The 14,796-nt window shown below is 44.1% G+C and overlaps 1 protein-coding gene across 2 annotated transcripts in view; it reads right to left on the reverse strand.

Moving 5' to 3' along the window:
• Positions 1–184: 184 nt before the first annotated feature.
• Positions 185–14,796, reverse strand: part of SWAP70 (switching B cell complex subunit SWAP70) — a 50,826-nt gene continuing 36,214 nt past the window's right edge. For both annotated transcript variants that reach the window (XM_061462934.1, XM_061462935.1), the window contains 5 exons: positions 5,680–5,787; positions 3,975–4,141; positions 2,997–3,195; positions 1,330–1,426; positions 185–613 (listed from right to left, as the gene is read on the reverse strand). In XM_061462934.1, the coding sequence (XP_061318918.1) occupies positions 504–613; positions 1,330–1,426; positions 2,997–3,195; positions 3,975–4,141; positions 5,680–5,787 (681 nt within the window). In that variant the 3' untranslated portion in view covers positions 185–503. The remainder of the gene's footprint in view (positions 614–1,329; positions 1,427–2,996; positions 3,196–3,974; positions 4,142–5,679; positions 5,788–14,796) is intronic.

Genomic DNA, 14,796 nt, shown 5'->3' on the forward strand with positions numbered 1-14,796 from the left:
GGACAGGGCAAAACCAAAAGATGACTAAATGGAAGGAAAGGTAATGAAAGGTAATGCTCTCTCCAAGTTGGACAGAACCTCCAGGCTGATTTATCCTGGGTTTAAATTATACTCACTGAAGCAATGAAACAATTGCTTCCCTCACTTGTTGGAATGCAGTGATGCTGCTTGAGCAGTTAGGTACTGTCAGATGGTTACAGGCTAGTAGAGAAACAACTCTGTCACAAGCTACACTTACTTAAATAAAAATCTTCAGTTGGAAAGTTTTGTATAAAAGAACAGAATTTCTGGAAACATGAGGGAAAACAGCAACTACTGTCAGACACCACAGTGTAATTACTGAGCTCTGAGTAGACACTCCTATGTGGTAAACAGTATTTCCTTTGTGGAAAGGCCCAACCTGCTGAGCAAGCTAAGATCTTTGTAAGCGAGAAGCTGCTCTGTGCAAAGCACAATGGAGGAAGGCGGGCTTCTATTCATGGATAATCCATCAGCTAAAGTCATTACTCAGAAGTGGCTTTCTTCCCTTTCCAGCTCTTTTGTCTTTGCTCAAGTTCAGCTTCAGTGAAGGCGGCCGGGCCCCAGTTTGTGATCAAGTGAGGATTCTTGGAGCCTGGAAGACAGAGTGCAATACTTGAAACAGGTGTTTCTGATGGGACATTGCTCACCCACCACTCCAGGGACAGGCCATGTCACCACAGGATAATTTGGTAAGGGCTGTCCCTTCTGTGACCCGAAACCCTCTCAAAGGTGACCGGAGGAGCTGCCTGAGTAGGTGCTTAGTGTGAGAAGCTGTCAACTGCTGCAATCTTTTGCATCCTTATCTCCCAACTCCCCCCCAACAATAGCTCTATCTTAGTAAACCCCTTTTCTTCTTGCCTTTAGAGATGTCCTTGAAAGAAATTGATCTCTCCAGCAGTGTATTACACAGCCACTTTCCTCTGGGCTGGCACACTATTAATTAAGCTTTTCCCCAGAATCAAATATTTTAGCTAATATTACTTGATGTTTTTGGCAGTTAGCATTTACGCTAACTGTATTAAATACCCAAAGGATGTAATGTTAAGGTTGATCCTTGCTTTATTTAAAATAAATAAATAAATAGTAATAGCATTAAGACTACTACTACTAATAATGTTATAGTAGAGCCAGTAGAGGTAAAGACTTGAAAGTTACCATCAGTACTTCTCACAAATGTGGTATTTACAGCCTGGCATGAAACCAGTAACCTACAGGGAAAAAGACACACTTCACTAAATCACTAGGTGATCTACGCATATGAGATATAATGAAAAAATGATTTTGGTAACTCTTATGTTAAGAACTTACCTGGCTCTATTAGTCGAATTAATCCCTCATGATGAGCTACTTTATCTTTCCAACTCTTGGTGTTATTAGCTGCTGTTTCCAACTTTTTCTTAACCTCCTGAAATAAGACACAGTCCATTTGAAAACAAGAACAACTTTACTGTTAATATAGAAAGAAAAAACCTCCTTGAAAATCTCAACACAGAACCAGGCTAATTCAGCCAGCACTCCATTTAGGAGAACTTCACTTCTAACTATCCTAAGTCATTTAGCTGTTGCTGGCTGTATAAAAGTAAATTGTCAAACCAGAACCCCAAAGTAACTCATTTTTACAAGATTCTGTAGCTGTGCAAGTAAGGGTAGCCCTCATGAAGACTGAAAACATAAACTGTAGTTTTCAAACAGAAAGATGCACTTTTTGTTCCAAACTAAGACCAGCTACTGGGTATATCTCAACTATTAGAAATCATGAAATGTAAGCTAGGAAAAGATGACTGCAGTTACACCCAAGCAAGAAAGGTGTTCCTCAGTCTAAACTAGCCTTTTGGTGAATTCTAGAGAAGGCCAGAATGTTTAATCATTTCTAAAATAATGAGTCAACAACCACAGTGACTGACTCCATCATTTAATTTTGTGGATTTGTTTGTTTGGAGCTTTTTTGGGGGTGGGGGTGGGGTGTTGGGTTTTTTTTTTTTTTATGTCTATTGTATTCAGCAGCTCCTTTGGAGCAGTAAATGATGTTTCACATACAAAAAGACTGAGATGTCATCTAAAAAACAGGAAAGTTAGCCAAAAGCAATCTGAGGACGGTGTTAGATGTAACACCAACACAGTAAGTTGTGAAGTACCCAGAACTCCCCCACCTGGGCCCATGCTTGCAGTCACTGCAGCATTTGTATTCTGTGCCAGACGAGACAGCTCACTACCTTGTCCTTCACAGAGCTAACCCCAATGGCACGGAGACAGCATAAACACACTCCCTAGTTAAACAGAAATCTAGTCATGTTTTGTTTCCTGACCTAAATACACACAGGATCAACACCTCCCCAGCCCTAGAAAGTATGCAGCACTTCACACTCCATAATGGAGTCTGACTCTTATTTCTTCCATGAATGCAGCTACTGGCCTTCACCAAAACCAACAGAGCAGAGAAGGGGCCTGCCATTTAGACCACAAGGCACTGCTACATACTGAGAATCTAAGCTAATTCCTAGCTATCCTTGACATGAGTTCAGTGCTTGAATACTTGTTCGAGGAGTAAGGGCCTACAGGAGCACATTGGGTTTTCATCTGTAAAAGCTAGAATTGCCCTATGACATCATCAGAATGCTGTAAGAATACTTAAAAAGCATAAGGCATTTAGTTATGACAGCAACAGAACTGCTTAAGAAGTTAATCTGCACTAGAAGACAAATAGTATACAGAGTATTTCAGGGTATGACTGAGCTGGCTTGCATGCAAATTGAGACAAAAGAATACAGGAGGTGGTGTGTCTGAAACACCTCCCTTTCTTCAAATGTAACTACTGGTTTAAACCAAAAAAACCCAACATGTAACTATCCTACCTGTTGTTATCATTTTTGTGCCACACTAATTGCTAAAGAATAATCATACTGATGAACTTCAAATTCAGTTAAGCTACTGAACACCCAGCTAAGTATAAGAGGCTGATGAACAGAACAGCTCACCTCATATTGCTCAAGGGCTTCCTTCCTTTCCAGTTCAAGTTGTTTCAGCTGCTGCATAGCAACTTGAAGAGCCTGTTCCTTTATCATTCTCTGGTTTTCTAGCTCTTGTTTCTCTGCTTCTGTCATCTGAATGGTCTGTTGCTGCTGTAAGTGCCATTTTTCCAGTTCAGCTCTCTTTGCTGACTCCTCTTCCAATAACCTACAATGGGGATTGCAGTTTTAACCGCACTTCAAAGTAAGTTGTATCCATTATGTAGCATACACATAGGCAACCAAGATAAGTATTTTCTATTCCCCACCCCACCCCCTTGGGAAGCAGGGAAAAAAGTTATTGCTTGTTGGCTTGTCTTCAATATAAATCTGAAAATCATGCCAGCAGTGCAAGCAGTCTGACTACTACAAAGGGCTATTCAGAAAATTTAGTCAATAATGCACATACACAACACTGAAAACCACAGAAGAAACAAGCATGCATAAGTCAGTTACTCTAATTGTCTTAAGAGGCCTGAATATATGATGAAACAAACCACACTCAATAAAGCCCATATGAGTAAGAGGAGACTTAACCCTTTATAAATTACAATTTAAACCTGTGATAAAAATACAGCAGAAGGTCCTATTTATAGTTACTGCTTTATAAAATACATGATTGAGAAGTCTGTACAGAGTAATCTCAGTTTTTCAAGTGCTGACGTGCACAACACCTGATGGAAAAATACAAGTGTGCCTGCTTTTCTGAAACTGCTGAGCCCTCCCTCTGCTCAGGGCTAATCAAACACATAAAAAAGTCATAAATAGCAGCTTCAGCCTTCAAAGCTTAAGGAAAAAAATCTATCCTGTGCTTGGACTGCAAGCTAGTCTCCCTCTCAAGCACTGCGTCCAAGATGCAAACACTCTTTACTAGTATGGCACAGTAACCTATTATTGCAGGAGGTGAATGGGGAATTGAAATAACTTTTTACTAAGTCAAAACCATACCTGGCTTGAAGTTTTCTTACAGTCTCTTCATCCTGACGTGCCTGTTTCTCATCCTCCAAAGCTCCCTGTAGCTGTTTATACATTTCTTCCAGTTCACGTACTCTCTGTAAATACTGTTCCAGTTCAGATGATTTCTGAGCAACCTGCTCTTCCATTTTTTGTCTTACCTAGCAGCACAAATCAGGGACACAGATGAGCTAACGTTCAACTCACATTTCCGATTTTTAAAGGAATAGCCAGGTTTCCCTCAGATGTTTTCAGAGACAACCCTTTTCCTGCTGCCTGCAGAGCAGAACTGGTAACATTCGGTCTAGATTTGTAGATGTGTAACTAAGAGCATTTTAAACAAAATAATAGTACAGGTTACTTTATATTGCCCTAGTTCATGCAGCACAGGTTTTTTTTACAGGAGTTTAACCCCAACTTCAGTCAGTTTGATGCTGTCACTTAGTTTACAGATACACACTAAACCAAAGGAAAAGAAACACAAAGGTCAGTCTAGTTTAATTATACTGTTTCCACTCCTTTCCTCAGGCAAGTCCTCCCTTGGCAGCAGTGCATTTCATAAACTTAGATGTGGATGATGGCACCATGACAGCACAGGATGGATGGTTGGAAATCAGCTAAGAAGACTGGTTTTGCTAAGAGATGAGCAACTATAACAAAAAACGAAGGTAAGGGATAGATGAATGTGAGAGGATGCTGCACATCCACAGCCACCCAGTCTCTCATCCTTGTTACTCCCCCTTCACTGAACAGAGCAAGAGAGCAGAGCTGTCCTGTCCCACTCAGCCCATCACCATGCCAGGGACAACAGCAGAGAGCTGGCTTTGAACTGAGTCAGGATAAAGCACCAAAACCTCAGTATTTAGCAATATGTAACATGTACTTCACAGAAGGTAAACACAGCTCCTGAAGTCAGCAAGAAAGGCTTGCTGTCAAGTAAGGTAGGAGGGCATGTCCTGCTCTACTGGTCTGCACTCTGTTTGCCCTCCCCTTACTAAAACCCACTGACCCAGAAGGTGATCGTATTCAAGAATTCACACTTCAGCCTCTAAAAGGGCACTAGATGCATTTATGTTCCGAGACGTTCCAGCACATTGACTTGACCATTTCTACTTTTTTCTCCAGCTAACAGAAAAGCCTGTTACACCTGACAAAGCCCTTAAGGACTGAAAATTAGTTCTTTTGGAAATTCTCTGTGTGGATCATAGTAACAGCATTGTAAACCTACAATATTTCTTTCATTTTTTTATGTTTGTGTGTGTGTAGAGATGTATATACACAGTATAAAAAAAAAGCAGTAGTTTTAGGAATACATTCAAGTCATAAAATTCCTAAAATGCATTTTGATTGTGCCTGTGTTCATTTTGCATATTCTCATAGCACGTACTGGCTGCAGGTTCTCCATCTCTGAAAATTGCAAGGATAACTTCAAGTCTGGATTTAGTTTTCAAACAGTAAATTTTTTCCCAATTTTCCAATAATATTTAAGCTTTGAATGCTATACAAGTTGTAGGCAAGGTGTTCCACTGTTTGCATTCACTACATCTCTATGTAAACTCTAATAAATACATCGCAGGTTGCAGTCTCCAGCCTCCTGCAAAATCTGCGGAATACTTTCAGTGCCTGCCTGTGAGTGAAGTCAGTGCTGAGCGCTTTGCTCACTGTGTAATCACAGCAAAACACCACGTGCACTACTCACCATCTTTTCTCTCTCCAGCTCCAAACTGAAGCGATCTTGTAATTCAACTTGAGTCTGAAGTCTTTTCTTCTCTTCCTCAGCAGCACGAGCAGCTGCTGCTTCCAGTTGCTGGAAGGGCAGGGGGTGGGGAGGAAAGAGAGAGGAGGAAAAACAATTTGTCAAAACTGAGCCCTTTGGAGGGAATAGAATATTCATTAACAATTTTTAACAGAAATGGAGGAAACCTTCAAAAGCATTAAGGCACTAGTGTTTGGGTTTTTTTAATGTCTGAGGCTATTCTCAAATCTCTAAATGTACTTTTAAATCTTATTTCCAACAAAATTTTGAATTTACCAATGAAATTATCAGACTTCCTCCAAGTTTCCCTTGAGTGCTGCTTTGCACAACCAACAGAAACCATTATTATTTCCTTCTCTGTCTCATATGGGATAGAAAACTACTATGGAAACCCACATCCCAGGCAGCAGGACTGCACAGGAGTTCCAATAGTGAAAACATGCCAGCGTGCACACAGTTCATACAGAAACAGAAGTAAGAAGCACTAAATTGCCATGGGAAAAGCAGAAGTGCCACAAACTTTGACTGTAAGTGATTGTTCTATTGTGAGTCACATCACTTTGACATCCCCCAAATTGCCATAGAAGAAAAATAAAATCCTAGTTGATTATCGCTTGCAATTAGGGGGAAAATTAGCCAAGGCCTGGGAATGGCTGCTGGTACCTTCACACCTTCTTGCAACTTACTTAAGTTCTTTGGCGTCTTGATCTTACAAATAAAGATAGTTGTCACAGTTTTATATTTTATCAGGATTTTGACGAAATGTATTTTTAGAATGGAAGGAAGGTCAGAAATATACAAGTACCAGCCAAAATTTTAGCAATAATGAAAACAAAATAATTCTTTCCCATAGTTTTTCTAAGAAACTTATCTGACACTTCAGAGGAAACAGAAAGCAAGCACTCGTCTTCTGTAATACACCAGGCTTTGAATTTGTTTCCACAGACCTTCAGTAAGAGCAGAACACCCAACATCTGTAGTATTTTTGGAAGGTACTGCATTTAGCCCATCTTCCTTCACACAACCCAGATGAACTAGTGAGATGCCTACATGATTAAAACTGCCAAGCTAAAACTTTCATTCCTTTAAGCGCAGGAAAAAAAGGGAAACAGAGGGGAAGGCTCCTAGTTCCTGTTTTTAAGCTGTAGAACATGATAGTACAGAACTACTCTCCTTTGAAAGGCTTCACAGAATCACAGAATCCTAAGTGTTGGAAGGGACCTCAAAAGATCATCTAGTCCAACCCCCCCTGCAAGAGCAGGGTAACCTAGAGTACATCACACAGGAACTTGTCCAGGCTGGCCTTGAATATCTCCAACATAGGAGACTCCACAACCCCCCTGGGCAACCTGTTCCAGTGATCTGTCACTCTCACAGTAAAGAATTTTTCCTGATGTTCACATGGAACCTCCTATGCTCCAGTTTACACCCACTGCCCCTTGTCCTATCACTGGACATCACTGAAAAAAACCTAGCTCCATCATCCTGACACTCACCCTTTACATATTTGTAAACATTGATGAGGTCACCCCTCAGTCTCCTCTTCTCCAAGCTAAAGAGTCCCAGCTCCCTCAGCCTCTCCTCATAAGAGAGATGTTCCATTCCCTTAATCATCTCTGTGGCTCTGTGCTGGACTCTCTCCAGCAGGTCCCTGTCCTTCTTGAACTGTGGGGCCCAGAACTGGACACAATATTCCAGATGCGGCCTCACCAAGGCAGAGTAGAGGGGGAGGAGAACCTCTCTTGACCTACTAACCACACCCTTTCTAATGCACCCTAGGATGCCATTGGCCTTCTTGGCCACAAGGGCACGTTGCTGGCTCATGGTCATCCTCCTGACCACCAGGACCCCCAGGTCCCTTTCCTCTTCACTACTGTCCAGCAGGTCAGCCCCCAACCTGTACTGGTACATGGGGTTGTTCTTCCCCAGATGCAAGACTCTACACTTCCCCTTGTTGAATTTCATCAAGTTCCTCTCCGCCCAACTCTCCAACCTGTCCAGGTCTCGCTGAATGGCAACACAGCCCTCTGGTGTGTCAGCCACTCCTCCCAGTTTAGTATCATCAGCAAACTTGCTGAGGGTACATTCAGTTCCCTCATCCAGGTCGTTGATGAAAATATTAAGCAGCACTGGTCCCAGCACCAACCCCTGAGGGACTCCACTAGTCACAGACCTCCAGCTAGATTCTGCCCCACTGACCACAACTCTCTGCCTTCTTCCTTCCAACCAGTTCTTGATCCACCTCACTACCTGATCAAGCCCACACTTCCTTAGCTTATCTATGAGGATGCTGTGGGAGACAGTATCAAATGCCTTACTGAAATCAAGAAAAAAACGCATCTACCGCTCTACCATCATCCATCCACCTAGTTACTTGCTCATAGAAGGCTATAAGGTTGGTCAAACATGACTTCCCCTTGGTAAAGCCATGTTGGCTGCTCTTAATGACCCCCTCATCCTTGATATGCTGTCCTGGGTTCAGCAGTAGCAGTCATGTTTTTCCTTTGTGTTAACTGGTGCAGTGCTGTGTTTTGACTTCTAGTTTGAGAACAGTGTTGGTGAAGCCGATGTTTTCGGTTGTTGCTAAGTGATGTTTACCCTGACCAAGGACTCTGTGAGGCTCATGCTCTGCCAGGGAGGAGGGGAAGCTGTGAGGAAGCAGAGACTGACCTGACCCAGGCTAGCCGGGGAGGTATTCCATACCACAGCACGTCATGCCCGGGGTGGGGGGTAACTGGGAGTTACCCGGAAGGACAGGGGCTTCCGGGTGGAACTCGCTTTCTTGGCCGGTGGTATCGTATTCTCTTCCCTTGTTATTTTCCCTTATCATTGTTTTAGCTGATAGTAGCGGTGGTGATTTGTCTCAACCCGTAGGAGTTGCACTCTCTCGATCCTCCTCCCCGTTCCTCCGGGAGCGGGGAAGGGGAGAGCCCCGGTGCGGGGGGGGGGGGGGGGGGGGGGGGGAGACAGACAGACACGGACCTCGAGATTGTTGTCAGCTCGGCACCACTCACTGGGAGTGAGTGAACAAGTTACCTGACTGGGTTTAAACCACGACATATGCCTAGAGATGGTGTCAAGAATAAGTTGTTCCATCACGTTTCCAGGGATGGAGGTAAGGCTGACCGGTCTATAATTACCCGGGTCCTCCTTCTTGCCCTTCTTATAGACTGGCGTGATATTTGCCATCCTCCAGTCCTCAGGCACCTCACCTGTTTCCCACGACTTACCAAAGATGATGGAGAGTGGCTCAGCAATGATGTCCGCCAGCTCCCTCAGCACCCGCAGGTGTATTCGATCCGGACCCATCGATTTATAGATGTCCAGATTACTTAACTGATCCCTAACCCAATCCTCATCTACCAAAGCACACTCCTCCTTTATCTTGACTCCTTCCGGGGCTATAGGAATCTGGGTCCCCCAGGGAGAGTCTGCAGGAGTAAAGACAGAGGCAAAGAAGGCATTCAACAACTCTGCCTTCTTTATATCCTCTGTCTCCAGGGCACCCACCTCATTCAGCAGTGGGCCTATACTGCTTCTTGTGTTAGTTTTATTCGCTATGTATTTGAAGAAGCCCTTTCTATTGTCCTTGACCCAACTTGCCAGATTAAGTTCCAAGGAGGCCTTAGCTGTCCTAATTGCTTCCCTACATTCTCTAACAGCTGTCCTATATTCCTCCCAAGTGGCCAGCCCCTCCTTCCATAATCCATAGATTCTCTTTTTCTGTACGAGTTTGCCCAGCAGTTCCTTGTTTAACCATGCTGGTCTCCTGGCTCCCCTACTTGACCTCCTACTCACTGGGACACTCTGATCCTGAGCTTTGAAGAAGTGGTCCTTGAATGCTGACCAACTATCTTGAGCCCCTTCACCACCTAGTACCCTTTGCCATGATACTTCCCTCAGCAATTGATTGAAGAGGCCAAAGTTTGCCCTTCGGAAATCCTGAAATGTGGCCTTGCTAGGTATTCTATTCCTCCCACACAAGATCCTAAACTCCACCATCTCATGGTCACTGCAGCCCATGCTGCCATTGACGGTCACTACTTCAACCAGACCCTCCTTGTTGGTGAGTACCAGATCCAGCAGCGCTCCTCTCCTAGTTGGTTCGTCCACCATTTGCATTAAGAAGTTATCATCAATGCACTGGAGGAACCTCCTACACTGTGAGTGACTGGCTGTGTAAGTCTTCCAGCAAATATCGGGGTAGTTAAAATCCCCCATAAGGACCAAGGCATGTAGTCATGAGGCTGCTTTCAATTGCCTGTAGAAAGCCTCATCAACTCCTTCGTCCTGATCAGGAGGTCTATAACAGACCCCCACAACTGTGCCACCCGTACCAGCCTGTCCCTTAATTTGCACCCACAGACTGTCGACTTGGTCCTCATCTGTTCCTGGACAGAACTCAATACATTCTAGTCGCTCTTTCACATAAAGAGCAACTCCACCACCTCGCTTTGCTGATCTATCTTTCCTAAAAAGGACATAGCCATCCATGGCCACATTCCAGTCATGTGAGCTGTCCCACCATGTCTCTGTAATTACCACCAGATCATAACCATTAGACCGCACACAGACTTCTAACTCCTCCTGTTTATTCCCCATGCTGCGTGCACTGGTGTACAGGCATTTCAGGGAGCGAGCAGAGCATGCTAGTGGCACCCTTGGAAGGCGGGAGGTTTCCTGGTCTTCATTCATACTAGAACATTGCCCCACTAGTTCAAACCCAGCTACAACCCCCTCGCACTTCAAACCTAACCTACAGCTCTGTGAGTGAGCTCTACTAACTCTTGCCCTGGTACCCTTTTTCCCCTGCAGGACAGTGTTTAAACAACTACGCTTTCCCTCAAATGAAACAACAGATTGAAAGTTCTCCCTAGTCTGCCATTCTTCAAGCCCTAGCATGTTTCTCTTGGGCTTGTCCCCAACAGGCCCAGTTATCTCCCCTTCCTACCTAGTTTAAAGCCCTGTCGATGAGCCCTGCTAACTCCTGCCCCAGAAACCTTCTCCCCCTCTGGGACTGATGTATCTCACCTGCCACCAGCAAACCAGGTGTCTCATATAGCAGCCTATGATTGAAAAACCCAAACCCCTGCCTTTGGCACCAGTCACATAGCCATATATTGATCTGCAGTCTCTTCCTATTTATCACTTCACCTTTGCTTGTAACAGGTATGTAACCACTTGCACTCCAGACCCTCTAACCAGCCGTCCCAGGGCCCTGAAGTCTCTCTTCATTGCCCTTGCCCTGCTTGTAATAATTTCATCACTGCCAACCTGAAAAACCAGCAGCGGATAGTAGTCAGAGGGCTGCACCAGATCAGAGTTTCCTTTTAACATCTCCAATGCGAGCCCCAGGTAGGCAGCAGACTTCCCTGTGGTATGGATCAGGTCGACAAATGGGCCTTTCTGTTCCCCTCAGAAGGGAGTCACCCACCACAATTACTCTTCTTTTCTTCTTCATTGTGGAAGTTCTAAGGCATGGGGGTGAGTGACAAGCCCTAGGTGACTCACTAGATGGATCTACCCCTCCATCTCCATTAACCTGGCCCTGTAGTTCCAAGACCTCATACCTGTTACTCAAGGGCAACTGGGAGGAAGGAAGGGATTGTGAGGGTTTTCGCTTACCTCTCCGAGGAGGGACCTCCCTCCATACTTCCTTGTCCCTTAAGTTTACTCCTTCTGTCTGATGGTAGGAGGGAAGGGGATCTATCACTTGTTCAACCACTTCCCTCTGCCCTTGCCTTAGGGTGTGGCTCCACCAATCAATTTCACTTTCACACTCTCTGATAGCTCTCAACCTTTCTACCTCCTCCCTCAGTTCAACCACCTGCTTTAGCAGGTCATCTACTTGCTGACACCGCACACAAGCGGTGTCACTAGCTCTCTCCGATACAAGTGCCAGGCTTAGGCATTCACTGCAGCCAGAGACCTGCACGGCCGCATGTCTGCAGGAAGGCCCAGTCTGGGTACCCACGTTATTCCTAACTACAGGTTTTGATCGAGTGGTGACCATGATCTATCTGGTCGATCGGTCCGTCTATGTCTCTCTGCACAAGCAAGCAGTCCTTCCTCCTCCTGCGCTCCAGGCGAGTCCTCTTCATCTGGCGGTCACCCCACTCGCCTGCCCGTGCAAACTGCCTCGACCCCCTCTGTTCGCCGCGCTCCCTGGGCAGGTTTTTAACCGCTCACAGCTGCCGCCGAGCCTGCTGCCTCCGCCCCCTGTGAGTCAGCTGCTGCCGTCAGCTGAGCTGCCGGCTCCTGGGCAAGTCCTGTTGAGGACTTGAGGCTCCCTCCTCAATGGCTTTTGTTGCTCTGAGTTGAGGCTCCTGGACGCTGATCTCTCCCCGCTCCACTCCGGTGTTGCAGGCGTCCTCTCTCAATCTACTCCCCTCACCTATTACAACTGATTACCTCAGCAATTGATTCACCTCAGCTTAAATGATGCCAACCTTTCAGAAGTAGTACTGCTCCTCTGCCAGAACATTTAAAAGCATGTAATTGTATTCAGATCCAAGACACCTACTTAAGTGAAATTTTCTTTTGGTTTCCTTCCCTACTTTGAAATTAAACAAACATCATTGCCAATACTGAGCTGAGAGAGCGAACGTGCAGAGCAACAGGCAAGGGTGGGTGCTAGGCTTCTGCCAGAGCTCAACAAGAAAATACACTGCTTGTCTACTCTATCAGTAACTTCCTGCTTAATTCATGTCAGAGGACATCAGTTCCTGTCAGGTAAGATTACTCACAACTGTGCAGGCTAGGGGAAAGTCCCAAATGTTGGGGGTGCGTGGAAAGGGGGAATCCACAGGAACACATGATTCCAGCAGGGGTTAGTTACCAAGCACAGAGTCTCTGTAGCCCACAGAGGACCCCAGATTGAAACAGAAAGGGTACACAAGTCGTGTGCACACTCTCTTGGTAATAAAACCTTACCTTTCAAGTCTGTTCAATATGTGTAGCTCAAAATTCCATTAAAAAATATGGAAAAAAAATCTATTGTAGATAAAGGCTCTTATTCTTCTGATTTTTTTTTTAGTGCAGGAGCTATCAAAATACAAACCAGTCTCAGAGTGCACTTTGTCAGATGCTGCATAAAGTGGCTCACTGCCATCAGAAGGCAAATCTAACTCTAGGTTTTCCAGAACAATTCAGTTTCCTGAACCATTCACAAAGCCTTTTCCTTGAAGAACGTTTTTCCAACTAGTCAAACACTAAGTCCCTCCAACACAGTGCCCCCACTGATTTCACTTGGTCAAAGTGCAGTAGTTCATGTCAAAGACTAAGCTACTTCCCTTGAGAAACCATTTTAATCCAGCCCACTTCAAAAGATGCTTCTTGCCCTAACTCTCTTCAGTTTATCCACTGTGATTTCTACAACATTCCCTGGAGCCTGTCAACATCTTCCTTTGGTGTTGCTCTCATATTATCTTCCCCCCTTTTTCTCCATAAAGTAAACTCAATACAGAAATCCAGCCCTGTGATTTAACAGGTACATTACTTACCAGCAACTTGCAGGTAACACAGGTTATCCTTTAAAGCATATTTTACATTCTGAATTTTAAACACATGTTAGAATACAGGTGATCAAATTAAATTTAAAAATGTTTTTCCACTGTCAGACCCCATTTAAGGCAAACAGAGCAATACACACATCGGTGGTGTCAGTGCTAAGGTAACTGAAAAAAAAGACAAATTTGTCTTCACCACAAATTGTGTCTTAATGACAAGACTTTTTAAAGATACATTTTGGATTACTTTATTTGCTTTCTAGACTCAGCAGCTCTAATACGTTCTCACAATATTTATAGCTTCCCCCCACTGCAAAGATTAAAGCTTCTTCTAATTGAGGGCTAAAATTAGTGTGTTTTATTCATTAAAAACTTGGGCAATGATGCACACTTGTCCTAAATGGGAATGCAAAAAAAAAAAAAAGTCAGTTTAGGAAGGCAGTGAATGAAACGCTCCTTAGACCAAGCACAGAACAAAGCTGGACTGCTCTAGCAACAGGGACTCAGCAGCCGAAATGTTAGGCAGAAGCGGCAAGCGAGACATTTGATGGTGATTTAGGCTATTTCCAAAGCACGCACCTCATTAAAAGGTATCATAGCAGTAAAAGCCATAGTAAGTCTTCCTGCAAGCCTTTAAAAAGAAAAGATAGAAAGTATATCTGGATACTGATGAAGTGTCTGTGGAGAACTATTGCAGAGATAATTCCAAAGATCCATAAGCATGTTCCATCTACTGCTAAGAGTGTGCAGCCACAGCAATGGCACCTCTGTGTCTCCTGCCAGTCATTAGACTAAAATGCCATTTACAAAGAAAATAATGCATTCAGCAAGTCTACTGCTAATACTCAAGAGATTTCTAGTCCAATTCTCAGGCTTTCAGAAGTCAATCCAGCACTTAAAACAAACACATATTTAAACAGTTTATAAATGGTTACTATGTGTCTCAGCTCTGTAAATCTTTTACAAACTAATAAAATTACACCTATACAACTCACAAAATCACTTTGCACCTTTGGGACCTTTGTAAAGTAAATTTCTATCTATCTCTGAAAACAACTACCGTGTGAAAAGAACAGCTGCCCATGCATACAATTCGCATACTGTAACTTTGGAAACATATCTAAGAAAATCTTAATGTAAAGCCCCAGGTTTGACAGGTATGTGACACAAAAAAGAAAAAACAAAACCCCCACAGGTAACTAAAAACACTAGATTCTCTAGTCCCCAGACACCAGCCACACAGCCAGGGCTTTCTTCTACACTAGCTTCACAACGCCCCCATAAGTACAGGGTACAGGGCTGGGCCACGTGATTTACCCTAAGCCTGCTAACAGTGCTTACAACCTGCTGTGATCAGTATTGAATGCTTTACTGCAGCTCAACCAGCAAATCTACATGCTCAGAGCACTGATGCTTACACAAGCTCACCTCCTCTCGAGGCATTCACTCATGAACACCTGAACAGGAAATAGGTGCCTAATTACACTTCAAGAAGCCCAGCTGAACCACAGAGATCGAGCTTAAAGTTTGAAGGTCAGCTGCTCCCACTCCC

Source organism: Pezoporus flaviventris, unplaced genomic scaffold (genome assembly GCF_033815535.1).
Source record: "Pezoporus flaviventris isolate CSIRO_AGI_PZ_B2104156 unplaced genomic scaffold, CSIRO_AGI_Pfla_v1 ptg000036l, whole genome shotgun sequence".
Classification (NCBI taxonomy): Eukaryota; Metazoa; Chordata; class Aves; order Psittaciformes; family Psittacidae; genus Pezoporus; species Pezoporus flaviventris.